The sequence below is a fragment of the Cucurbita pepo genome, chromosome 1, assembly GCF_057944985.1.
Source record: "Cucurbita pepo subsp. pepo isolate OVF chromosome 1, ASM5794498v1, whole genome shotgun sequence".
NCBI classification, from domain to species: domain Eukaryota; kingdom Viridiplantae; phylum Streptophyta; class Magnoliopsida; order Cucurbitales; family Cucurbitaceae; genus Cucurbita; species Cucurbita pepo.
Window position 1 is genome coordinate 3,753,006 of NC_141798.1, and position 24,320 is coordinate 3,777,325.

The window sequence follows — 24,320 nt, forward strand, 5'->3', positions numbered from 1 at the left end:
TTTATTAGATTATGATTCTTTTAAAAGTGAGTTATCTTTCTTGCTTATACTAATGAAGATGTATTCATTGCTAATAAACTAATGATCATTCCCTAAACTAACTAATATGAATTCCCTCCCAACAATTTTCAATAGGATCGTCTCAACACCCAAAACACATGCAATATTAAAAAATATTAAAAATTAATTATGAAGATCTATGATATCCCTAATTCATGATAAACCTTAAACATATATACATAAAAAGATGAGGAATATAACTAAATTTGTAAGCACATTGTTGAAAGTACCGAGAGAAAATATGTAATTTAATTTGTGGTGATTTAGAAAAATATTTGGTTTGTAAGAAGAGTGGGCAGAATGATATGAGGCCAAATAATGAACAGGAAATATGAGATTTCGGCCTAAAAAGTGACATAATAAAACCAAGTTTGTGTTCACATTGTAATATGAGAGATTTCGGCGGCACGCTCTTAACTATTTTAGTAACAACATTTGTCTTTGTCTCATTATTTAGATATCTCAAAGTAGTTGTCCTTGCACCACGCTCGACTAAACAAATTATTACTTGCCTTTCAAACATAACCTTTAAAATATGATACTCGATCCATAAAGATCACATCTAAACAAGAGATTCTGAGGATAAGATAGTTAAGAAGCGAAGAGTAAGAACATGATCCAAGAGAATTTCGGGAATATCAAGTATCGAATTCAAATTTCGAGTTTTTTTTTTTTTTTTTTTTTCTTGTTGTCAATAATTTGTGTATGATATTTTTGATAGTAATTAAGTTAGACTCAAAACTACCTAATTATTAAATAAAGTATGTTTTAAAAAGAATAAAAAATGGTGATAAATGGAGAATTGGCGACCACATGTTGAATATTTTATTTGAAAGGTAGATTTGGCCATCTCTTGAGATATTGGGCATTCTCATAATCTATCAACAAATACCCAAATCTACCTTTTAAAAAAAATAATCCCCCAAATCTAGATTCTACCTCTCTATATGAAATTGTATTCTGTTCATGTGCATGCCATTCTATGAGAGAAAAAAAGGAAAAAAAAAAACGATAGGTAAGAACTAGATCCATTTGAATAGTCGTTGGACGTGTAACTATGGAATCTAAAGATTATATGTTCAAGGTCACCTTCTTTGACACAAGGAACATAGTAGCAACTCGTCTCATAGTCACAATTTATCTGTCGTTTCAAGCTTTCAAAACAAGAAAAACACGTTTGTTTTATATGGTTCAACAATTGAAAGCATGGTTACACATTCCACCATGCTAACCACCTTGAGGTATGCACAGGATCCCTTGACAAGTACGTCAAGACTCACCAACGCTCATGAAAATTTGGGTTAGTTGGTCATCCATTCACTCAACTAGAGGTGCATAACAAGGCCGCCTTCACAATATCAGTCTTACTTCTAAACCTTTTTTTAGTATATATTAAACTATAGGAGAGGTTCCCTGAAGGCTTCTCGAGTGATTGGTCAAAATGATTTAAGCTTTCTATTATATTAGTAAAGTGGAAATGAGGGACAAGTACTTTCCGTTCCATCATGGCTATAACTTGAGAGATTATTGAAAAGTCTTCTCCGCACAATAATTTTTGATCTTTTCAACTATTAAAAAGTTAGAAATTTGGTCGAAAAAAAAAAAGTCAAAAGAAAAATACCCTTCCCTCACCTCACCTCACCTCCCATCACATTCATTACTAGGAAAGCATGTCGTATACTCAAAAACTCAATCATTCAATCAACTCCAACTAATGGGTCGTTCAAAGGTTGAGTCTTCGACTTTCTCCTTCATTCAAACATGTAGGCACCCATTTTTGTTCATTTTTTTCTTTCAAAATAAACATCTTAGAAGTGCTTCCTTTTTAAAATTTGTATTTATTATCATTTATAGTCTAATCTTTGAACCATTAAAAAGTTTATTCGAATGGTTGGATGTATATTCAAACACAATATGATATTATTCTATTTGACCTAAATTCTTTTTCGTCTTGTTTTTTTTCTCATTGTCTACATTCACATCCCCATCCCCAACTTAGTGAACTTCAATTCCATAAATTGAATCATTGACTATCAAATGCATCTTCTCAGTGGAGTGTGTGACAAGAAAGGTAGGTTTCAGAATTTGTAGACCAACTTGGAGAAACCTAAATGTTTGGTCTTTTTTTTATTTTATAAAATAATAAAACAAATTTAAGGTTTAGGTAAAGATTAAGATGTAATTAGATTTATGCTTCACATTGATGAATAGCTCGTCTCATTAAAGAGTTGTATTATAGAATTCCTTAAAACACTCTTTTCACTAGTTATGCATGTCCAAGGTGCGTTGTCTATAGCCACATGTCGAATGTCTTAGTCATGCTTGTCTAGGACATGTTGTCCATTGTCGCATGCCCGTTCCAAACTCCTTTTATATGTTTTTTCATCTTAGATATGCCTTAACCATGTTATGTCAATACATGAATGTATGATTATTCACCAAAATCATGTCTATGCCTGCTATACTAAAATGCCCCAAAATGTAGGGGATATGACTAGTTGTCACTTCTTCCTACCGGGTTATATGCTATCAAAATTGTTGTTGTTGTCTCATCGCTTTTAGCTTATAACATTGTATTCTTTTTATTCAAATTGTTTTCAACGTATTTTCTTAGTCATGTTTTCCAAAACATTTCTCTCAAACATGACTCGAGTCTTGAGAATACATCGACATTGTCCGTGAAGTACAAATTTCTCACGACTGATTTGTTCGCTGGATTAGAACAAATGTTGCACAATCACTGTCCCACTGTCGCAAGAGTGTGATTGTGACAACTAGTAAATATCAATTTTATTAATTCGTTTGTAAGTGTATTTGTATATCATGATTAGAATCCATAGGCTCGATTCATGAACGAAGGCAAGCGTGAGATTCGATATTTGAGATTTTTTTGGTATTTGAAAAGGATATAGAATTATGTTGGCATGTGGAAGGGATGGAAAAAGATAGAATTGAAGGAAGGAGGAAGGATGAAGGGCAGGGCAGGGCAGGGCAGGGCATGTTGAATGGTCGTAAATGGGAGTGGGTTGGGTTGTGTTGTACCCATCAAAGGATGGGTTTATATTAGAGAGTCAAAATCAAATGCCATTCTCATTCTTCCCTCCATTTTTTCCTCAATAATTCTCCAAATATAATATTTTATTATCTTTTTTTTTTAATTTATTTTTATTTCAAAAACAACAAATATTTTTTAATTTTTCAGAACGAAAAGTGACTCGGCCCATTAAAAGTGGGCTCATTGGCCCATATCAAATATTGGGCCTCTTCTTTCTTCGAATGGGCTGAATATTACATAAAATATTGGTTGACATATCAAATTCAGCTAAACTTAATACATTTGTAAATAATTATAAATAAATATCAACATGTTTTAGATTATGTTAGAATTTGAAACTAAATTCCCTCCATACAAATTGTGATTTCCTCTATTCTTTTTATCCATTTTATATCAAGTGTTTCTTCCAATAATTCTTTTTTTTATTATTATTATTATTATTATTATTATTATTATTATTGCTTAACTCACATTTATATTTTTTTTTTTCGATTTTGTTACTAGAAATTTCACAAGGAGCATGTGAGTGAGGATTAAGTAAATAACATAGTTATATTACAAGCAATTTAGGACAATGTCAAGCCATTAGATGCCAAATCTATATTCTAGATCCTAATTCTCTACCCCTACAAATTTAGATCAATGATATCAATTAATATAATCATTATAAGCAAATTCTTCCCAAATTGTTAACATAAAAGTTGGGTTTTGGCTATTTAGATTAGGGATATAATTATTCTTTGTTTGAAAATATGTAATTTGTATTTATTATTATTTGTTTTGTAGGTATTAGTCACCATTTTCCATAAATAAATAAATAAATAGATTGGATTGGATTGGATTGGGTGAAGGCTATCAAATTTTGATTTTGGGGAAGTCTATAGGCCACACCCACTTTAATGACCTCTGACTATGCATCTACCAACTCTACTCTTTTTTTTTCCTATCAAACTAAGTCTTTGACACTTCATCAATCATTTAATTGAATTTTTATTTTCTTTCTTTGAATTTCTTCCTCTACCCCAAAAATTAGAAACAAAATCTGTAAATGCAATGAAATTATGAAAATAAGATCTATTTCATAACTAAAACTTTTACAATCATTTCACAAAAAGAGTGAATCTAACCCATAATTTCCCTACAAGAAACTTTGGGTTGGGAATGGAAATGGAAATGAAACGCCTTCCGCCCACCCATCAATCTCGACCAAAACCCACCTTTCTTTTTCCCTCCCTCGCCGCCCATCTTCACCTTATCCCCAAACAAATCCGCCGCCCTCGACCTCATGACCATCTCGGAGGCGTTCCTCTTGTGATGGTGGCGTGTCCGCCGTGGAGAGTCGCCGGAGAAGAAAAACTCGGAGGAGTGAGGAAAGGAAGAGGAAGAAGAAGAGAAGGTGGAAACAGAATCGGAATAGATTGAAGATTGATTATTGAAGCGTTGAAGACTTTCTCGGAGACAAGAAGGGCAAATTCCGGGCAGGAGTCTGTGATTTGGGTGCCTCTTGCAATCTTTCGCCGATTCCGATTTCCCCATCGATCTTCACTCTCTCTCTCTCTCTCTCTACGAATTTTGTTTTTGTCTCTGTTTGTTTGGTCGTGAAGTTTTTTGGGATATAAAAGGAGAAAAACAGAGACTCTGTCGTGTGAATTGGTTAAAATAACTTTATAAATATATGCTTTATTATTTTTAATGTCGGTCTTCTTTTTCCATTTTTTTTAATTAAATGTTTTCTTGACTCTAACATAGTACTCTAATTTTTTATAATTATTTTATCTTATTAATGCACGATTTCTAAGATACATATATATTTATTTAATCAGTGAGCAAATTAATTGAGTATTAGTTGTGGGTATAAAATAGTCATAAATAAAAATGTTATTAACAAATATAATCTATGAATTTTAAATTAAAAAAAAAAAAAAAAAAAAAGAGTAAAGTGGGTTTGGTTGAAAAGTAAAGGGTGGGGTGAAGACCGTGCGGTCTACGAACTGCGTTTGGTTCGAAGCATCCTCCTGAGTCATACTTCCCAAGTTTGGATTATACAAATTAACAATAAACTCAAAAAAATAGAAAAAGTCTTTTAATTAAACACAAAAATTTAAGTATATTTTGATGAAATCTTTATAGGGACTAATTTGAACGTTTAAAACTTAAATGTTGGTTTGGCAGGGAGGACATAAAAACTTAAATGTTGAAGGACTAATGTGCAATTTAGGAAAACAAAACAAAAAAAAGAAAAGAAAAGGGGTGGAAGTGTGTTTGACTTAAACGTTAAGTTGGTTTGGCAGGGAGGACATCTGTTTTTGGTATCACACAGTTATGTTCTGTGCATGCTTCGAAAAGGATGTGCGTGGCCAGTGCAGCGCAGCGCCCACAGTGCCCCCCCTTTTAACCCCTAAATTCAAACATTTTTCCTTCTATAACTCTCATTCATTAACCCACAAAACTCTAACCACAACTAAAATAAAATGTCAACTCCACACTCTAATTTAACCATTATTATATAAACCAAATCTTGTTTTTTTTTTTTTTTAATTTAAAAAAAAAAAAAAAAGATGAGAGAGAATAAATAAATAAATAAAATAGAGTGAAGAGCGAGAAGATTGATAGAGTTTAAAAAGCTGGCGTAGAGCAATAGCCTCATCAGAGCAACAGAAAAGGCAGTAAATTTTGTAGAAAGCAACCACACCCCAACGCTCTTTACTCTAAACACCCTAATCCCACCCTCCTCCTTAATTAATAATTCACTTCATTTTTCTAATTAGCCTCTTCAAACTATATCCTTTCTTCTTTTTAATATAAGTTTTAAAAGTTTCTCATTTATGTTATTTAATGATGGAAAATGATTGAGTAAATTATTGCTCCATAATTTATACTCTTTTTTCCCCCAAACTACTTGCTAGAATCGGGTTGCATTTAAGAACGCTTTTTCTCAAATATTTTAATTATATTAAAGTCACACACACAAAAAAAAAAAAAAAAAAAAAAAAAGATCACTAATAATAATGAATGAACCTTAAACTTAGATTAAAAAAATTATTCTCCAGTAACTTCTTTCCCCATTCTTGGGGATCCGAGCTCCTCCCTTCTTCACAAAACTCAATTTCTCCCCCCACCCATTTACCCTCTAGTCCTTCCAATTTACCTCAATACCAAATCACCCCCCACCCCAACCTTCTCTCTCTCTCATAAAAGCACTCTACTCTACAACAAGGAAGATGAGCAAGAGAGAAGCTCAATGGAGGAGAGATGCAGAGCAACAGGCGGAGGAGAGAGAGAGCACTGCCGGCACCGTCGCCGCAGCACCAGTCCAGACAGAGCCAAGGCGACGACGACGACGACGACGGCTGCGCCACCTCCCATGAAAAAAGTCCAAGTCTTTTACTATCTCTCCAGAAATGGGCGTCTGGAACAGCCCCATTTCCTCGAAATCAGCCTCTTCCCCAACCAACCCCTTCGACTCAAAGGTATGCGCATTCATTCCAAACGACATGTCGTTTCCGATCTCTTGAAATCTCTTTTTATTTCGTGACGACAGATGTTATGGATCGGCTCACCCTTCTCCGAGGCAAGGCCATGCGCTCTCTCTATTCCTGGTCCTGTAAGAGGTAAAAAAAAAACAAAAAGTTCCTCTGTTTTGCAATACGACATGTCGTTCGCTATGCCTCATTTTTTGCTTCCTTAGGAACTATAAAACTGGATATGTGTGGAACGACTTGTCGGAAAATGACATTGTATATCCCGCCGAAGGCGCCGAGTACGTGCTCAAGGCCTCCGAACTTGTTGACTTCTGTTCTGGTACGAGACTCTTTTTTGGCTTTTTTTTATTTTATTTTAATTTATTTTATTCTCCATTTTCACTATAATTTTATATTACACCTAATACCAAATTATTCATTTATCTATATGGTACTCAAAATGTATTTTAAAATTCAAATTCCATTGAATGTGTTTACAAATATGAAAATAATATATTATTTTTAATATGATGATAAAAATTTGACCCTACAAAGTTTGTAGGACCGTATTAATGATTAGAAAATAATTAATTTATAATTATTTTGGTACAGAAAAATTGCAGGAAATTCACACGGGCAGCAACGACAGGCGACCGGTTCAGGAACCGAACCTCCGGGTCAAAACTCGGAAACAGCAACTCGCTCCGAGTCCACTCAAAGAACTCGACGACCAACCGTATTCCGATTTAGACTACGACGAAGTGGAAGACTACGAAAACGAAGACGTGGACAAACCCGTTTACACCACGACTTCCACTACCCCTCACTCCCGGTGCTCTCGCGGCGTCTCCACCGAAGAACTCCCCGGTCCAGCTCAGTCCCCCACCGAGTCAACTCCCTTTGACTCATCCCGCCTCTCCACTTCGAAACGGTTCACTTACGAGGACGAACTCGGGACGGCGCCGAGTAGGAACTCGGTCCTGATGCAGTTTATTTCTTGCGGTGGGTCGGCCGGTTCGAAGGAGAAACCTGGGGAGGGTTCTAGTGAAGCGGGGAAGGAGATGGGGAGAAGAACCGAGAGCCTTGGGAGAGGGGTTGTGTGTAAAATGGCTGGAAAGCGGATCGGAGAAGAGGAGATGATAAAGTATATGTCGGAGAATCCGAGGTTTGGGAAGTTGCAGACAGAGGAGAAGGAGTATTTCAGTGGGTCGATTGTGGAGTCCATTAGAGAAGATCGACATGTGGTTGAACCTGTGCTCAAGAAATCCAGCTCCTATAACGAAGAAAAGTAAGAAAAACATGTTTTTTTGGTTAGCATTTACAAACATGTCCCCATAATTTTGGAATTGAGTTGTTAGTCATATCACATTTTATTCAGGAGCAAAAGAGGAGAGTTGGGAGAAAAAAGAGATGAAAATGAAGAGATGAGGAGGGAGGAAGATGACGGTGGGATGAAAGGAAGGTGCATTCCTCGCATGATATCAGCTGCCTCGGCCTTAGCCTTAGCCTCATCAAAGCAACCCCCCAAGAAGCCTTGAAGCTCTCACTCACTTCCCCACTGCTTCAATTTTGTGTCTCTCTTGATCCCCACAAAACAGAGGCCTATTGCTTTGTCCAAATATGGTTGCCAAACACTTGGTTGTTTCTTGCAAATTTTGTATTAGCTTACTTTTTTGGAGCTGTATGCACAAGCACTCACATTTTCAACATTAGGGGCTAGAGTCATCTTCAGGGTGATTGATTTGATTAGCTCATTGATAAATTCACTTATTTTCTCCATTCAAACAAGAGATATGTTGGGGAACAAACATAAAGAGATGAGATTGGAGAAGAGACTAAACAGAGTGATCCAACCCGCCTATGTATACCCTCCCTTCATTGTCCACTATGTATCACGATTTTAAAACGCGTTTGCGAGGGAAGGTTTCCACACCCTTATAAGGAATACTTCGTTTCTCTCTTCAAACCGACACGAGATCCCACAATGTCAATTTCGAACAATAAGCCAAAGATTCTGAAGAATGGTAAGGGAACCATCAAAGTTGTATTTGGAAAGTGATTTCCTGATGCAGTCCCAGTAATTGAGCGAGGACCAGCTACCCTTACCTAAAGCAAAAGAACATCCCATCAGAAGGGAAGCAATGAAACCAAAGCTTGTTAGAAAACTTAACACTCCAACATCAAGTGGCAGGTTGTGTCCTCGAAAGATCTGCAAAAATGAAATCTAAGGTCAGTAAAGATTACTGTTTTAGTCAAATTGGGAGCTGTTGGGTTGGGATTAATTCAGATCTTAAAGCTTTCCACATGCTAATGATGTCTTTCTTTCGTATTGGGATTGGGAGGCTACTTGAGCTGGAGACAAATAGGTACCTACTTGAGCCTCTCACTTTTCACATAGCAATTCATGGGTCCTCGACAATGAAGCATAGCGTGGATGAAAACTTCGAAATTTCTAAATCCCATAACCCCTTTTGTTTGCTCAAACTAGGACGCATCCAGCTTCTCCAATGAATCTTGCTCTGTGTATCCTGGAATACCCTAAGCCTGTCACCTTCCATGCTCTGTTCTTCACTTCTTTAAACATTCCGACTCACCATGGACACCGACTTGGCTGTGTTCATTGTCTGACCCCTCGCTTTCTCCTTGTCTTTTACAGACTTCTTTGATTGCATGCCTCTCCTATAAGCTGTTCTTCCAAGAAGAAAATGGTGTCATCTGTAAAAAAAAAAAAGAGATTTTAAGTCGGACAAAAGGTTGTCAAGAGGTGGAGGATCGAACGTAAGTGGTTTTGCTTTTAGTCCTCTTATCCGAATGGAGATAGTAATCCTTACTTATAAATTCACGATCTTCTTAATTAATCAATGTAGAACTCCTTACAACCATCCTCAACGTAGTGAAATCAAATCTCTAGAAGCGAGATAATTCTGATACGAGCGTTAAAATCATTGTTAAAATCACTTTTGTTACGTTCAGCATCACTCTAAAACATGTCGGATACAAGGGTTGATGGGTAGAGGAGGAATCTGGAAATGGAAGACAAGATCCGCCATCTCCTACCTTGATTTTAAAGCAAAGGTGCAAGGGATATTAAAGTCAACCTCCGACTATCCCTGCATTTGGATCTGCTAATTCCAATGCCATTTTTTTAGCTCTTTTATTTAGCTGTTTCACATGCACTCACAACCTACACATTTCTTCTCTTCTTAAAACTCAGTTCTTACAAAATTTATAAATTATGGAGAACAGAATGGAAACGTAGCTAATAAATCAAACAAACAAGTGGTGGCTGCGGAAGTGAAGGGGGAAAGCACGTTGCAGCATTTATGGTTTCACACAAATCCAAGTCCCTCCATTGCCTTTTAAATATCACCAAACAAATGGACCCTCTTAAATCTCTCCTCCTCACTTTCTTCATCTTCTTTGTTGATATTTACACTTATGGCCGCTGCTAATCTTGTTTGGATACTGATTGGCGTTTGTTTTGTGGTGGCGGCCTCTGCGCAGCCTCTGCAGAAGCCATTCATCGTCAATGGCTGCGTCTACTGTGACACTTGTCGCTGTGGCTTCGAGACCAACGCCTCCACTCCCATCTCTGGTTTGTATAATTCATCCAACCCTTACTATTAAATAGAAGCTGTTAGTGATTCTTAGTTGGTTTAAAAGGCTGAAATCAAATGAAACAGGTGCAATAGTGAGACTTGAATGCAGAGACAGAGCCAAATGGGTGTTGAAGTTCAGCAAAAAAGCCATCACCAATTCTGAAGGAAAATACACCATTCCTGTCTCTTACGATCACAAGGATGAGAGCTGCAAGATGGTTCTTGTGAGCAGCCCTCATCCCACCTGCAACCAGCCCGACCTCGGCCGAAACAGCGCCACCGTCATCCTCACCAACAACAACGGCCTCACCAACAATGTTCGCTATGCCAATGCCATGGGCTTCTTTACTCAACGCCCTCTCGCTCTCTGCCCCTCCCTCCTCAAACAATATCTCGACTACGACGAGTCATTGTAAGACATCTGTTACCGTTTCTGTCTGGTGTCGATCTACAAAATATGACAAGAGAAATAGAAATCTGAAAAATAAAAATCGTTATAATTTGGACTTTTGATTTAGTTGATTGGATGTTGTTTAGTTCATGTTGTTTTTTATTGCCTTGGACAATGGATGATGTTCTTCAACCGCTTGTTGATTGGCATTTCATTGAAAGCAATAGTAAGTATTTCAAAAACATATTCTCCTCTTTCGACAGAGCATTGTCATTTGATTGTAGCATATTCTCCTCTTATGTTGGAAACAAATTATCTGAATCTCTGATGAACTCCTACAAATTAATTGAAATAATTTAAGGCATAAGCATTCAAGACTTGTTTATAGGGCTGAATTGAGACCAAGACAAAAAGACAGCCCAATTATTTAGGCACTCAAAATCTGTCAAAATTCAACCCTAATTCTTTATTCTTCACTCCATTCATATCTCAAATCCCAAATTGAAGTTGCATCTTGTTGGCATTGCAAATCGTCCGCCGGACTCGCATTCAAATCCATACTCTCTCTATGCATCTCAAACGCCTCGTCCACTGCTGCCTCTCCGATGCCGCCCTTCCAAAACCCACTCCCATAATCATCCACCGTGCTGCTACCCGACCCATCCACCGTTGCCTCTCCAATCCCGCCCTTCCAATACCCACTGCCATAATCCTCCACCGTGCTGCTACCCGACCCATCCACCCCTACCTCTCCGATGCTGCCCTTCCAATACCCACTGCCATCCACTGTGCTGCTACCCGACCCATATCCGCCGTCGTCGATCCTTGACTCGCTGCTGCTCGGCTCTGCCCTCGACAGCTCCCAGTTCATCCACTCCACCACGCTCATCAAATGCGTGTCGATCGACTGCTCGTTAGAAAATTGACCCATGCCGTCGGCTCTGTAAACGCACTGCGTCTCGTGCTCTGTTCTCGTGTTCTTGTCGGCGAACCCCTTTGGCGCCTCGCTCTGTGGGCACCATTCGTTCTGGCAAGCATACACCGCTGAATCAGCTGTGGCTTCTCGTTCGAATTCGCACTTCCGTTTCGTAATAATCCCGCCGGTGCCTTGTTCTGCCCTGTTTTCGTGTCCTCTGTTTTGGTCGTGTTGTTCTTGATCTTCTTCGTCGGATGTTATTTTGAGGCTGTTTTTGGTCAATTGCAAGAGAGCTTCTTCTTGATTCACGACCTTAGTCCAAGTAATCGTCTCTTTCGCCGTCATTTTCGCCTGTAAATTCTTCGATTGTCGAACCAATTTCCTCATGTTGTCCAGATCAAGAGACATGTGTTTAATCACCGCCGCAAGGACACTGATTTTCCAGGACTTCTTGAGATCATGAGGCTTTTTATATGGTGGAACGCCCTGCCCACCGGCGACGCCTTGTTCGCCCCACCAAAGCTCCTTTCCCGTCGGCCACCAAGGCGGCGCCAGACCCTTGTCCAATGGGAATTTCCTCTGCGGCGGAATACAGTGCTGCATCAGAGCCGACAGAATCGACCCTAAAGTCGTGTCCTGCAATTCTTGGAGTAGGTGCAGAAACGATTTGGGATCGAGCCCCGCTTCTTCGATCACTCTCGGAAGGAAATTCGCGATGTTCAGTGGAGCATCCTGTTCGAACCGAACCTTGTCCTGCCACCACTCACGGAGGCTCTCGGAAGAGCCGGTGATCGGTTTACCCTTTTCCGGCACGATCCCATAAACAAACCCTTGTGCCTTACAAGACTCCATTATCTTACCCATGTACTTGAGAATCGAATCTTGAGCTCTGGACATTTTCTTCCGGCGAGAACCTTCTTCTCTGGCCGCCCATTCAAACTCTTCATGATCACGATTCTCCTTCATCTTCTTCAACCTCTGTCTGTCTTTCCACATTCGTTTCTTAAGATCATCGTAGCTAATTTCCTCTTCCTGTTCTTCGTCTCCATCGTGAGAGTCTTCTGGGATTTCTCCATGGAACTCCACCATCATCTGTCTGCATAAAAGGGGGGGTTTTAATCTACTTTCAGATACAATGAATTGGGTCAATTTGTATGAGAATGATTATATATAATGCAAAGATTGTGGGGGAATGGCGGTGGTTTGTGGGTTGCGACACGATTGCCATTAACGAGGAGTTAAGGTTGACTTCGGACGTTTTTGAGAGAGAGAGAGCTTAGAGATTAAGAAACAGAGAGCTGTAAGGCTTGCATGTCGGACACTTGTTAAGATTCTGCATCCTGCGATCTTTCACTGTTTCCCAGATCTTTCACTTCCTCTGCACCGCATTTATTACATTGGATCACCCAACTTCCATTTTTGGAACTCAAACCATTACTATAAACTTACACTCACTTCTTATTATAAAACCTTGTATCAATCGAGGAGATAAACCAATGCTAACGAGAACATTGACTCTGCAACGAAAGTAAATGGTGAGATCCTACGTTGATTGGTAGTGGATATAAAAGGTGTGAAAACTTAGCGTTTTAAAAAGTTTGAGAAAAATTTCAAAAGTAAAGTCTAGAGAGAACGATATCTATTATCGATGAATTTAGACGGTTACACAAATCTACTTTGAATAACGCAACACTACGCAATTGACATAAGCCGCCCAACGATAACAGCAAGTGAAAGGTTGAGTCTTGTCCTCTCATTGTGAAACAGAGTAAGCAAACTGCTCCTGCATACCCGGAGGTAAAGGAAGTCTAAAAGAAACCCTGAGAGTAATGTGAATGTGTCAACATTCAAACAACAACCTAGAATCTAATTAAACATTTGATGGTCTGGACGTTCTCCTAAGACGATGGGATCTTACTTTCTTATTTGTCTTAAAATATATATCTTATCCTGGTTTATAAAAAATTGTAAGCATGGTGGTAACATCTACTCCAAAAAATGTGCCTGAAAAAGGGTGGGTGGAAACAAGGGTGAATGCTCTTTGGGGATACAAAAAACTCAAATGCTGTGGCAATCCATGCTTGCAAAGGCGGTTGGAAGCTCCCTACTTGGACATGTCAAGCAGCTCACTCCGACCACAAAGGCGGTTGGAAGAAGAAGGCAACTCACTTCGACATATCCTTGCATCTACTGCGACATGGTCATATTATCTATTCATTGTTTTTTAAAAGTGAAATAGATCAATATAAGTCATTCCAGCTTATTTTGTTTTTAGCATCCGATGACTTCAACATTTCTTTGTGACATATTCACATTAGGTACTCTTTACTTTTAAGAGTCAAGGCGATCTTCACAGACCAACACAAATCATTCCAATATGCCTTGTCTTAACTCACGTGCATCCTAGAAAAATTCTCAAGAGATTACTTAATACATAATTATTTCAAATTTACTATTGAACCATTGAAAAAGAAAATGCATTTTGTTGTTATATAAACAAACCTATTCCCAAAATCTCTCTCATTCATGCATGGTCTTCTTTCATTCACATAACTCCTATTTTATCGTATGTCACACATTATTAATTCAATCAAAATATACAAACTTAACATTAAGTTTAGTTTTACCACGAAAACAAAATATCAATAAATCTTAGGTTCAATTACAAGGCTCGTTCCAAAACTATAAAGAAAAGTGTCTCATAAATTTATAATTTTTCAATTTTAATAGATTTCTAAACTTTTTAGATATCTAATAAAATTTTCAATTTTAGATAACCATCTATTAAATATAAAATTAATTTTTTTAATCCACATAACCCTAAAATTAAATATCTATGGGACACAACAATTAAAATTAAAACATCTATAGAATTATCAAATTTAAGAACTAATTTATAACTAAACATAAAAATAAATAAATAAATAAATAAAGATGATTATCCTTTGGAAAGAAGAAAAATGTACCCAAAAAAATTGACACAAATCTTTATAACAATGAAAAAAGTAAACAACATTCCTTTCCATGTCACTAAGTAAGTAGCCATGATGTACCAAAGATTCGGTGCCATAACTCACACCTTATACTAAATTTCCAGACTCAAATCTCAATTCCATTATTAATAAATTATCTTTGAACCTTTAAAAAGAAAATAACTTTTTCATATAAAAAATAATAATAAAGCGGAAAAGGAATATTCAAAATTCAATCACCTCTCTTCAAGAAAGGAGAAAAAAAAAAAAAAAAAAAAAAAAAAAAAGCTTCCATCTCCTTTCTTCTCTCTCATTCCACTAACAGCAGCAGTGCAGAGCTCCATCACTGTGAAAATGGCGAGGTTAGCTGGCAAAAGTTGCAGAGAACAAAGCGCAATTTCCATAAAAACCGGACTTTAAGGAGCCGTTACACTTTCTCTTTTGAAAATCAAGGGTAATTCCGTCATCTACTCACCTTTGCCAATGAATGCAACTATTCTCTCTTTTCTGACACCAATTTTCCTTGTTGCTTGTGCTTATATAAACTGTAATGTGAAAGGTTTTTGCTTTGCTTTTGTTTTTAATTTCTAAAATCTGATTTTTTTTGTCGTACCCGTGAAAAGGAATGCTCATTATAATTGTTTAATTGAATACTGAAGCATGTATGTTCTATAATTTCCTTTGTGTTTTTCCTTTTTCTTTTGAATTTTTGGTGTAATCTACACATTTTTCGAGGTGTTTTCTTGCTATGGTGATTACAGGAGATTCCCACTAGACTATCATGATTTTTTTTTTCTTGCGTTCTTCCATTGTTAGGTTCTTGATCTCCATTTTTCTTCATTATTACTGCCTTTCCCTTCGTCTCTGCAAAGATCTTCGTTTCAGAGGCTCGTTGATGACTGGTCATCTCAGCCTTGTTTTGTTTTGATGTTTTTTATTTCGTTTTCTTCGAGTTTTCCGTTGATGGGTTTTATTTTGTGAGTTCCGACAGTCGCTGCTCTTTCTGGCTTCGCTATGTTTCGTACTTCAAAACGAGCTAATCCTCTGTTTTCTCTTTTACTCTGTATGTAATGTGAAGCGAGCTTCGCCTTCTCACGCCCATTCCCTTTTCTGGGTCTTGTCCTTTCTTTGCCAACACGCTTTCTCTGGTGTGTGTTCTTGATTTCGTGGGCGTTATTGCGTTGTTTGTTGAACAGGGGTTGCTCTGTTTTCTCGAGGGTTTTCGCTTTTTTTTTTGCTCTTTTTCTTGAAATCGATTCATCTCGATGCTCGATGCTGGGGAGTTTGTTCTCAAAATCAAGGTGGGAAGCCATTGATTTCCCAAGTGGGTGTTCTGGTAATCGAAATTTCATGGCTTCAACCTCGATTTCATGAACTGGGTCATTGAAATTTTTGGGGAAGAATGGGTGGTTCGAACTCCAAAATTGAGAACAACGAAGCCCTACGCCTTTGTAAGGAGCGAAAACGGTTCATCAAACAGGCCATCGATTCGAGGTACGCTCTAGCCGCTGCTCATGTTTGTTACGTTGAGTCCCTAAAAAACGTTGGCGTTTCTCTCCGACGGTACGCCGAGGCTGAGGTTCTTATCGAGTCGTCTATGTCATCGTCGGCCACCGAACTCGACAAAACGCCGTCGCATTCCTCTTATCCATCGCCGTGCCCGTCGCAAACCGCCGATGTTTCGGAATCACCATTGCAAGAAAGCCCCATTTCGCCGCCAATAGCCACCATTAGTTATATGGTCGCCGGAAGCAATCCCCCTCTTACCGTAAAGGTCCGGCCGAGTAGCCATAGTTATGCCTATGAAGAATCAGTCGCTTCCCCATTTTCCCCGCTGCCACGTCCGCCACCGCCACCTCATGAATCAGGATCTTCTTGGGATTACTTTGATACCCATGATGAAATTGAGAGCTTCAGGTTTATGGGGACTGGTGGGGGGATGGATGTGAACTTTGAGGATGAGAGAATGTGGAAGCAATTCAAGGGAGAAATGGCTGATGCCAAAGATGAGTTTCAGGAAGCAACTGAAAAACCAGAAACTGAGCTAAATGGTAGTGAAAATGGTGGCCATATGAGCCCCTATGGGGCTGTTGAAGAACAAAATTTGGAGATGGCAAGACAGGAAGACAAAGAGCTTAATTCAGCTAGTTTGTCAAGCAAAGTTCTGCTCGAACAATCGGGTTCGAGAGGCTCGATCAGGTTGGAGAAGAGTTTGTGTACTGAACAGGAAGATCCTTCAGAGTTCATTACTCATAGAGCTAAGGACTTCCTTTCCAGCATTAAGGAGATTGAGCATCGCTTTCAGAGAGCTTCCGAATCTGGGAGGGAGATCTCTAGAATGCTTGAAGCCAACAAAATCAGAGTTGGATACCTTGAAGCAAATGGTACATTGATGACCTTCATTTGCTGAGTTATATGATTTCTGTTGGTTGAATTGTTCATTAATTTTCATTGTTGCGTTGTTACTGTTGCAGGAAACGTATCCGGTCTTGCTTTCTTAGATCCTTTACGTCGTTTACGACTCGTTTGTTGTCCTGCAAAGCCTGCCCTCTTTTCTGATGGTAAATTTTTTGGATGAAAGACATTTCCTCATTCATTTTTCTGTAGTTGATTCTTAACAAAGTCCTATTATATTTGCAGAACTTCATAAGACGAAGGTGATTACATGGAAACGGTCAACATCGTCACGGTCATCTTCGTCGAGAAATCCTCTTGCTGGAAAAGATGACGCTGATGACAGTGCAAGTGAATTTGTCGAAGAGTTCTGTATGATCTCTGGAAGTCATTCCTCTACCTTGGATCGGCTTTACGCATGGGAGCGAAAACTCTATGATGAAGTCAAGGTATGTAACTTCGTCTGACATGTTGCATTATAACATGAGGTCCTCATTTAGATGATATCTTGAGCTGATTGTTTCGGTCGCCCAAATCTGGAAATAAGATTTAGGAAATGGGACTGAATTACCTGGTAACCTCATTGAATAAGCTTGTTTGTTCGTTTGTTTCGCTCTTACTTTTAGGCAAGCGAATCCATTCGGAAGGAGTATGATCGTAAATGTGATCAACTCAGATACCTATTCGCAAAGGATTACAGTACACAAGTGATCGACAAGACGAGGGCAGTTGTCAAGGATCTGCACTCTCGGATACGAGTTGCTATTTATTCTGTTGATTCGATTTCAAAACGCATTGAGAAAATGAGGGATGAAGAGATGCAGCCACAACTCATTGAACTAATTCAGGGGTAAGAAGGATCATTGCTTTTTCTTCGTCACAATCGAAAAGACGACGTATATTGCTTATTTCTCACAGCTGGTTGCTATGCATTTGCTGTTTTGACGCAGGTTGATCAGGATGTGGAAGGCCATGCTCGAATGCCATCATGCACAGTACATAACAATATCATTGGCATATCATTCGAAGAGCGCTACCATGGGTACGCCTCGAGCAGACGTGCAGAGGCAGATAACAGTCCAACTTCAACAAGAGATTGAATCGTTCGGCTTAAGTTTTGCCAATTGGATCAACAGCCTTGCATCATATGTTGGTGCTTTGAATGGCTGGCTACAACACTGTATATCACGGGAACGCTCGAAGAGCAGAAGGCCTTTCTCTCCTCGTCGTGCCATTGCCCCACCTATCTTCATCCTATGTCGCGATTGGTTTGCTGGAATCAAAGACCTTCCATCTAATGAACTTAGCGATGCCATCAGAGGCATCTTGGGAGAATTGCAGTGTTCAATATCTCAACAAGCTGAACTACAGAGGAAACAGAAGCAGCTTGTTGAAGGGGAAGAACCTGAAGGGAAAGACGAGGAGAATAACGACACCATATCTTCAAACTTAAGTTGCATACATTCAAGCCTAACAAAGGTTCTCGATTGGCTAACGAAATTTTCTGAGGCCTCGCTCAAAATGTATGAAGATATTAGACAAAAAAGCGACGCTGCGCGTACAGCCTATTTGAATTATAGGCCACGCTCAGAATTATAACCATGTAAAACTCAAGTTTGTCTTAGATTGAATCTTTGTACAGTTTTGAAGAATTTGCAGAGGCTCTGAGATTGCAAGATGATGCTCACTTTTAATTTGCCTCCAGAAATCCTGTTGATTTCTTGAAACCTGTTCTAGTTCTCTTTTTTCGGATCGAAATCAATTTAGAATTATCGAATCCTTTTCTATGATACGAGAACCATCGCAAAATGTGATTCTTATATCTATCTATGCAAAGAAAACATTCATCAGTTATGTTATGAACACTCAGAGGGCCTCATAGGTAAACCGTATTAATTGAATTATGCTCAAATGTACATCGACGTGTCGATTCATTTATTACTTTTTAGCACATTTTATAAAGTTTATATATGGTGTTACATTGATACCCTCATCTTGAATGTCCAAAAGGCCAATGACCTCAAACACAAATTTCAATTATTTCCATAATCTCATGGGATATGATTGAATCTAAATCTCAAATAATTAAGAAAGAAAACTTTTCTTCCCACTATTCTCTATCAATGACAAAAAAGAAAATGGATCTCTTGACACTGTCCTCTCTATCTAAAAATTAACCAATGACTCCGTTCATCAGCTATTCTTCAGAGACCTTGAAAAAAGTGTAGGATAAAATCAGATTGTTGATGCCATCCATTTTTGGATCAGTTTCAAACTCAGGATCAATGTAAAAGAACACCTGCAGAATCATAACATGCATCAGATGGTTTGCTTAAAACCCAACTCTGAAAGAAAGAAACATACACTCACAGGCATGTCAATCTGCTCCCCAGGAAGGAGGCGCTGCTCCTCGAAGCAGAAGCATTGTATTTTATTGAAGTAGATTGCAGCCTGGAAAACAAAAAGTCTCATCCTTTATGATCTTGATGAGTTTTAGACAAAGAAAAGGCCATTGGTTGATCTTCTTAAGAGCTAAAGCCTAAGAAGCAGGGAAACAGATACATGATATACATGATATGATATGAACACTCCTCTAACGTTGCACCTATGGTACAAAATTAAGGATTTCATAGCGTACAGTAGTTTAAATTTATAAAAACAGTGGCTTATACAATACAATATTGGGAAGCTAGTTTTTACCTTCATAGGTGTAACATTGTACGTAGACACACCAGTAATTGGAGTTGAACTTCTATTTTCAGCAGTATAGAATGCAAGTGCACTTTCTCCAGGTTTTACCCTCACCTAAGACAGCAGATGAAGTTAGTTCCTACTCTAATGGAAATCTTGTTTCTTGCTGAGCGTGCGTATCTACATCCCAAGTCCACCGCTAGTAGATATTGTTCGTTTTGGCCCGTTACGTATCGCCGTCAACCTCACGGTTTTAAAACACATCTGCTAGGGTGAGGTTTCCACCCTTATAAGGAATGTTTCATTCTCCTCTCCAACCGATGTAGGATCTCACCGTGCTAGTGTCCTCGTTGGCACACCACTGAGCCCCGAAGGGAAGGGGGATGGATTGTGAAATCCCACATCGGTTGGAGAGGGGAACTAAGCATGCTTTATAAGGGTGTGGAAAACTCTCCCTAGTAGACGTGTTTTAAAAATCTTGAGGGGAGCCCAAGAGGGAAAACCCAAAGAAGACAATATTTGTTAGCGTTGAGCTTGGGCTGTTCTAGGTTTTGTTTCATGCAAAGGGTGTTCAAGGAAATAGGGACACCATATGAATGACGCTACAACGCCAGTAAGCAGACGTGTCAAGATTAAGACGTCCGTGTGTGTGAATTTTATATATGCATCTACAAAAAGAATCACCTCTCTCTGTGTTGGGATAAACTTCCAAGGCATTCCATCAGCTACGTCAGCATTAAACTGCACAACAATATCCCTAGTAACAAATGAAAAACTATCAGTCAATAGATGAATTAAAATTGTATTAATTAACCATATTCAAAATCCACCGAGTACTTAACCTTTACCAAAACATTATATAATAGTGAAATGTAATTATAAGAAAGGAACTATTAATGAATATCCCAATGCCTCATTTCCCAGGTAGGATAAGAGAATATATATTTTTTTCTTCAAAAGTGAAACAGAACTTTTCATATTTAAAATGAAAAATGGCAACAGACTGCCATCAGATCACAAAGCATGAAATATCTGAAGCACGAACTAAAATTCTTTTAAGCCTTTCTTAGTCATTCTATCCTCAGAATCGCTCTTATTCAAATGTGGTCATAGTTCATTCATGTACCGCTCATTTACTCGGATGTCACAAAGAACAAAAGTAATGCAATAATTGCACAAAGATTCAGAAGGAAAATTACATTAGGCAGGAATAAAACACTTCAGAAAAATAAAAGGAATTCGATCATTGCTTCAAAACAAAAGTATGTTAAAGAGAATTCGAACCTTGTAGTTACTGTTCCATCTTTAGCATGGCGAGCTATCTTTTCTTCAACACTCTACATAAAGGAAATTCTTTCTCAATTGAAAAGCAGAGAAATGCGTAATCTGACACAATGTCGAAAACTAAAGAAAGATACCTCACGGCGCTGAACAGTGCCTCCATAACCAGTAGCTTGGCAGAACCTCCTATATAGAGGAACAGCCGCATAACTGCATCCCACCATAGCAAAAACCAATGCTACAAGGTATAAAAGCATATTTTTGGACTTCCGTTCGATGGAAGCTTTAGAGTAGCAGCGTTGAATATTGTACATGGAAGAACATCTTCCAATATAACGAGTAGAAGGAGATGAAAGCCAATGAGACTTGTGAAATGACTGTGAATGGAAACGACGTCCCAAATTCAAGCTCCTTATATCTAAGCCAGAACTTTTATAAACATTACAACTTTGGCTAAAATTATAAGTTGATTGCTGAAGAAAATTGGATGTCAACCTGCATCCAAAAAGCGTACAGTGACCATATGCTAACAAAAACAGTAACTAGTCCACAAGATGTGATAGCTTAGAGATTTCCAAACACACACTATGAAGATGTCAAATAAATTCAATCATAGCGAGAAGGAAAACTCCACAGATTACACCAAGTTTAGAAGCCGATAGTAAAGCAAAATAATTATCGAACATTGAAATGTATCTTTCATCAATGGAAAACCGTAGTCCCAGGAAAAACTTACGATGCATGAACATGTGGATGGAGATTACCATTGCGAGACCAGATGTAGCTTGGACACCGCAACCCTTGATCAGCCTCATGACAGGATGCTACTGTCGCAAAGCTCAAATGTTCTAACGCACCACCTCCCATAAAAGCAAGTGTTCCAAAGGACTACATCATTCAAGCAGATCCAAAGCCATCATTCTTTGATATATGGGATAAGAAAGATGGAAATTTCATCTATAATATATTAGAAAAGGCAAAATCTTGAAGAAACATTCTTGGGCCATTACACTACATGAACTACACGTGATGGTATGAGTTGTATTTTCTCTCATTAGACATTACTACATTTCACAACTAAGTGTTCGGCGGATTCAAATTCAAATTCGATCATTGAAGCTGTGCTACTTGATTTGACACACTAATTCTTCATAGGAAAAAGAAAGAAAAGAGGCAAAGTAAGTTCTTACTGTAGATTGGGTCTTAAGATTCCTCCTTAGTAGCTGCCTGATCATTCCTCCACCAGCCATTGAGTCAGTATATCTATAAGCTGTTTTAGATCAAAAAAGTCTTTAGAACCAAAATAAAAATGAAAATAGAAACTCATTTCAGGCCTAGCTCTTAAGAACCAACTTACAATCTAGCTGCGATTCTCTTACCTGATGGCCAAGCCCGGAAGAAGTTATTAAAGTTTGGGAGAGGTTTGCGCTTCACGATTGTGCCATTCGTCTTCGACCCTATGATAATTTCTGGATCGAGATTCTGGATTTACCTCCCAATCTTCGGTATTTGGAGATTATTCAGACGTAAGCGAGTTTGTGTGGGTGAGCTATTTGGGGAGAAGAAGGGACTAATGCGGGTGATTCGCGGGAGGGGTGGATTTTCCGGTGAGTTATGTGCCGGTGGAACGATGAAGAATGGGCAGGTAGGGCAATCAGCCCGGAAAAAAGGCTGAATCAGGCGTCGACGTCCGACGAATTTCGTTCTCAAGGAAAGGGTGTCATGGCTTCTTCTCAGCCGCGAGTAACGCTGTCCAAATCGGAGAAGGCTTTGAATTCTCTTGAGGAGGTGGGCCTTAAGGATTTAAGCCCAACAAGTAGTAGCAGTCAGCCCGGCAGGAAGATGCTTGCTAAGTCGAAAAAAAAAAAAAAAAAAAAAAACATGTTCTTTACCTTATTAGTTCCAAAACTGTTGGAGACTATTTTAAAAAACATCAGAGTAGTTGTCGGAGACATTCTAGGAATGAATCCTACCAGATGGTTGAAACGGCTATATTTTTGGATCCTCTCATCTAGCATGCTAAGCCATCCTTGGAAGAAAATGCAAACTCACTCTAAACCATCGTCTAAGGAGAAATTGGGAGACTACTAATGAAACTCGAGACCAATTGGTTTCATTTAAAACAAAAATTCATCAATTTGTGTTGGCTTATAATCTTTTAAAATTGAGGAGCTTAGTTCGTGATCTCTTTCCGCTAAATATTATAGATTATTAAGAAAAAATAATCTTGGTCTACTTTATTGAAAATGGTAGGACAACATTCGTATCAACCCACCAGTCATATCCTCATATTCGTTACCGAACTCTTATTTAATATAACATTATCTTAAGCTTTTTCAACAAAAAGTTGATAGAAGACATAACTTTGTTTCCCTTTTTCTTTCACGATCATTCCAAACCCACTTGACAAAGTAGCTAAAAAAACAAGCACTACTCATTGAAATCCTCTCGAGTAAATGCTTTCTAGTTTAGAGGTCGTCAAATCCACCCAAAAGCGAGCATACAAATGGGCATATTTGAGAGGTAAAAAGCCACAAAAAGAGAAAAGGGGCACAATCCCAAGGCCTCTTTTAAAGTGTACAAGCTTGTTTCCTCAACATCGTCATCATTAGAGAAGGCCCTACATTCTTCTTGGTTGGTGCCGATGAATTAAGGCCTCATCGGATCCTTTCATTTTGGCTCCCTTTTCTTTTCCAAACTCCAACTCTTTCTTTTTATCCCTTCTCTATTAAGTATTAGCCAAACACTTAGCCGTAACTTTTTAAATTCACTTTTGTTTTTGTCCATCTATGTAGACTGGGTTCGTTTTTATCTTATTTTTACCCTTTTTGATTTAGATATTTCCCTTTTTACATCTAAGAGCCTCCACGCTACTATTCTACGGCCTAATTAATGCCGAATTATGTTAAGAAGTTGGTTGATAACAGTTCCTCTACATCTAGTAGCCTCAATCCTTCTTTCATATTGTGTCTAAGAGATATTGTCCAAGAAAAAGAAACAGTTACTTTGTAATCAAGTATTTAACCACTAAATTAAAATTGCAATAAGTCAATTAATATCTAACATAAATAGACAATACATTTGTCGTCATCAGTTTAATCTTATCAAACAATTTATTAAACTAAAAATGTGATTCAATAATGCAAAATAAATATATGAAGACAAAACATGTCTTTTCTAAGAAAAAAAAAATTATGGCAAACTTTGTCAAATAAGATCTCGAGATTGTTGGAGTAAGCACGAGAAATAATGGATTTTATTAGGAGGGTGATGATGATTTAAGATGTTCGACACAAAAGGACACAAATTTGTAGAGTAGAGAAAAAGTATCCACCTAATAAAGTGCAACCTCGGCAAAGCTCATGCCCCATTTTATTTTATTTGTTTTTCTAATTCAAATCTAACCACCAAAAAAGAAATTAGGATTTTTTAATTTTTTAATTATACAACTTATTAGTAGCACGATAAAATGTAATCAAATTACAAATTATGATTTTAAT

The 24,320-nt window shown here is 38.1% G+C and overlaps 6 protein-coding genes across 9 annotated transcripts; 3 read left to right on the forward strand and 3 right to left on the reverse strand.

Moving 5' to 3' along the window:
* Nucleotides 1-4,174: 4,174 nt before the first annotated feature.
* Nucleotides 4,175-4,714, reverse strand: LOC111804380 (uncharacterized). The gene has a single exon (XM_023689163.2). The coding sequence runs from the start codon at nucleotides 4,649-4,651 to the stop codon at nucleotides 4,238-4,240; it is 414 nt and encodes a 137-aa protein (XP_023544931.2). The 5' UTR covers nucleotides 4,652-4,714; the 3' UTR covers nucleotides 4,175-4,237.
* A 1,564-nt stretch (nucleotides 4,715-6,278) lies between these two features.
* On the forward strand, nucleotides 6,279-8,164 carry LOC111788834 (UPSTREAM OF FLC protein (DUF966)). Of its 2 annotated transcripts, XM_023669380.2 has the most exons (5): nucleotides 6,279-6,585; nucleotides 6,657-6,726; nucleotides 6,804-6,916; nucleotides 7,189-7,864; nucleotides 7,955-8,164. In XM_023669380.2, the coding sequence occupies exons 1-5, from the start codon at nucleotides 6,357-6,359 to the stop codon at nucleotides 8,112-8,114; spliced, it is 1,248 nt and encodes a 415-aa protein (XP_023525148.2). In that variant the 5' UTR covers nucleotides 6,279-6,356; the 3' UTR covers nucleotides 8,115-8,164. The 2 variants fall into 2 exon arrangements, with proteins under 2 accessions (XP_023525148.2, XP_023525139.2); XM_023669371.2 differs by having other exon boundaries at nucleotides 6,279-6,726.
* A 259-nt stretch (nucleotides 8,165-8,423) lies between these two features.
* On the forward strand, nucleotides 8,424-10,810 carry LOC111788842 (protein DOWNSTREAM OF FLC). Of its 3 annotated transcripts, XM_023669410.2 has the most exons (4): nucleotides 8,424-8,805; nucleotides 9,823-9,902; nucleotides 10,081-10,171; nucleotides 10,260-10,810. In XM_023669410.2, the coding sequence occupies exons 2-4, from the start codon at nucleotides 9,900-9,902 to the stop codon at nucleotides 10,589-10,591; spliced, it is 426 nt and encodes a 141-aa protein (XP_023525178.1). In that variant the 5' UTR covers nucleotides 8,424-8,805; nucleotides 9,823-9,899; the 3' UTR covers nucleotides 10,592-10,810. The 3 variants fall into 3 exon arrangements, with proteins under 3 accessions (XP_023525178.1, XP_023525161.2, XP_086974421.1); XM_023669393.2 differs by lacking the exon at nucleotides 9,823-9,902; XM_087118295.1 differs by lacking the exons at nucleotides 8,424-8,805; nucleotides 9,823-9,902 and having other exon boundaries at nucleotides 9,914-10,171.
* Nucleotides 10,811-10,828: 18 nt separating this feature from the next.
* On the reverse strand, nucleotides 10,829-12,778 carry LOC111788823 (putative ETHYLENE INSENSITIVE 3-like 4 protein). Its single transcript, XM_023669358.2, has one exon. It carries the CDS (start codon nucleotides 12,572-12,574, stop codon nucleotides 11,033-11,035), a length of 1,542 nt encoding a protein of 513 aa, XP_023525126.2. The 5' UTR covers nucleotides 12,575-12,778; the 3' UTR covers nucleotides 10,829-11,032.
* A 2,278-nt stretch (nucleotides 12,779-15,056) lies between these two features.
* LOC111787314 (uncharacterized) lies at nucleotides 15,057-18,544 on the forward strand. The gene is made up of 5 exons (XM_023667368.2): nucleotides 15,057-16,838; nucleotides 16,929-17,015; nucleotides 17,095-17,297; nucleotides 17,475-17,698; nucleotides 17,799-18,544. Exons 1-5 carry the CDS (start codon nucleotides 15,857-15,859, stop codon nucleotides 18,445-18,447), a joined length of 2,145 nt encoding a protein of 714 aa, XP_023523136.2. The 5' UTR covers nucleotides 15,057-15,856; the 3' UTR covers nucleotides 18,448-18,544.
* A 234-nt stretch (nucleotides 18,545-18,778) lies between these two features.
* Nucleotides 18,779-22,576, reverse strand: LOC111790657 (cytochrome c oxidase assembly protein CtaG / Cox11 family). Its single transcript, XM_023671686.2, has 9 exons — nucleotides 22,200-22,576; nucleotides 22,011-22,090; nucleotides 21,557-21,708; nucleotides 20,958-21,315; nucleotides 20,824-20,876; nucleotides 20,224-20,296; nucleotides 19,549-19,653; nucleotides 19,219-19,299; nucleotides 18,779-19,147 (listed from the first exon to the last, which is right to left on the reverse strand). Exons 2-9 carry the CDS (start codon nucleotides 22,068-22,070, stop codon nucleotides 19,046-19,048), a joined length of 984 nt encoding a protein of 327 aa, XP_023527454.1. The 5' UTR covers nucleotides 22,071-22,090; nucleotides 22,200-22,576; the 3' UTR covers nucleotides 18,779-19,045.
* Nucleotides 22,577-24,320: the final 1,744 nt, after the last annotated feature.

Bases quoted from the DNA above. Each gene is read 5' to 3' on its own strand.
- LOC111787314 (XM_023667368.2), top strand. From the start codon at position 15,857: ATGGGTGGTTCGAACTCCAAAATTGAGAACAACGAAGCCCTACGCCTT. The intron at 16,839-16,928 runs GTACATTGATGA...TTACTGTTGCAG, and splicing joins TGGATACCTTGAAGCAAATG to GAAACGTATCCGGTCTTGCT. The intron at 17,298-17,474 runs GTATGTAACTTC...TCTTACTTTTAG, and splicing joins AACTCTATGATGAAGTCAAG to GCAAGCGAATCCATTCGGAA.
- LOC111788834 (XM_023669371.2), top strand. From the start codon at position 6,368: ATGCAGAGCAACAGGCGGAGGAGAGAGAGAGCACTGCCGGCACCGTCG. The intron at 6,727-6,803 runs GTAAAAAAAAAA...TTGCTTCCTTAG, and splicing joins TATTCCTGGTCCTGTAAGAG to GAACTATAAAACTGGATATG. The intron at 7,865-7,954 runs GTAAGAAAAACA...CATTTTATTCAG, and splicing joins AGCTCCTATAACGAAGAAAA to GAGCAAAAGAGGAGAGTTGG.
- LOC111804380 (XM_023689163.2), bottom strand. From the start codon at position 4,651: ATGGGGAAATCGGAATCGGCGAAAGATTGCAAGAGGCACCCAAATCAC.
- LOC111788823 (XM_023669358.2), bottom strand. From the start codon at position 12,574: ATGATGGTGGAGTTCCATGGAGAAATCCCAGAAGACTCTCACGATGGA.
- LOC111790657 (XM_023671686.2), bottom strand. From the start codon at position 22,070: ATGGCTGGTGGAGGAATGATCAGGCAGCTACTAAGGAGGAATCTTAAG. The intron at 21,709-22,010 runs GTAAGAACTTAC...TGAATGATGTAG, and splicing joins ATCTTAAGACCCAATCTACA to TCCTTTGGAACACTTGCTTT. The intron at 19,300-19,548 runs GTAAAAACTAGC...TTTGTTTTCCAG, and splicing joins ACAATGTTACACCTATGAAG to GCTGCAATCTACTTCAATAA.
- LOC111788842 (XM_087118295.1), top strand. From the start codon at position 10,015: ATGGCCGCTGCTAATCTTGTTTGGATACTGATTGGCGTTTGTTTTGTG. The intron at 10,172-10,259 runs GTTTGTATAATT...CAAATGAAACAG, and splicing joins CGCCTCCACTCCCATCTCTG to GTGCAATAGTGAGACTTGAA.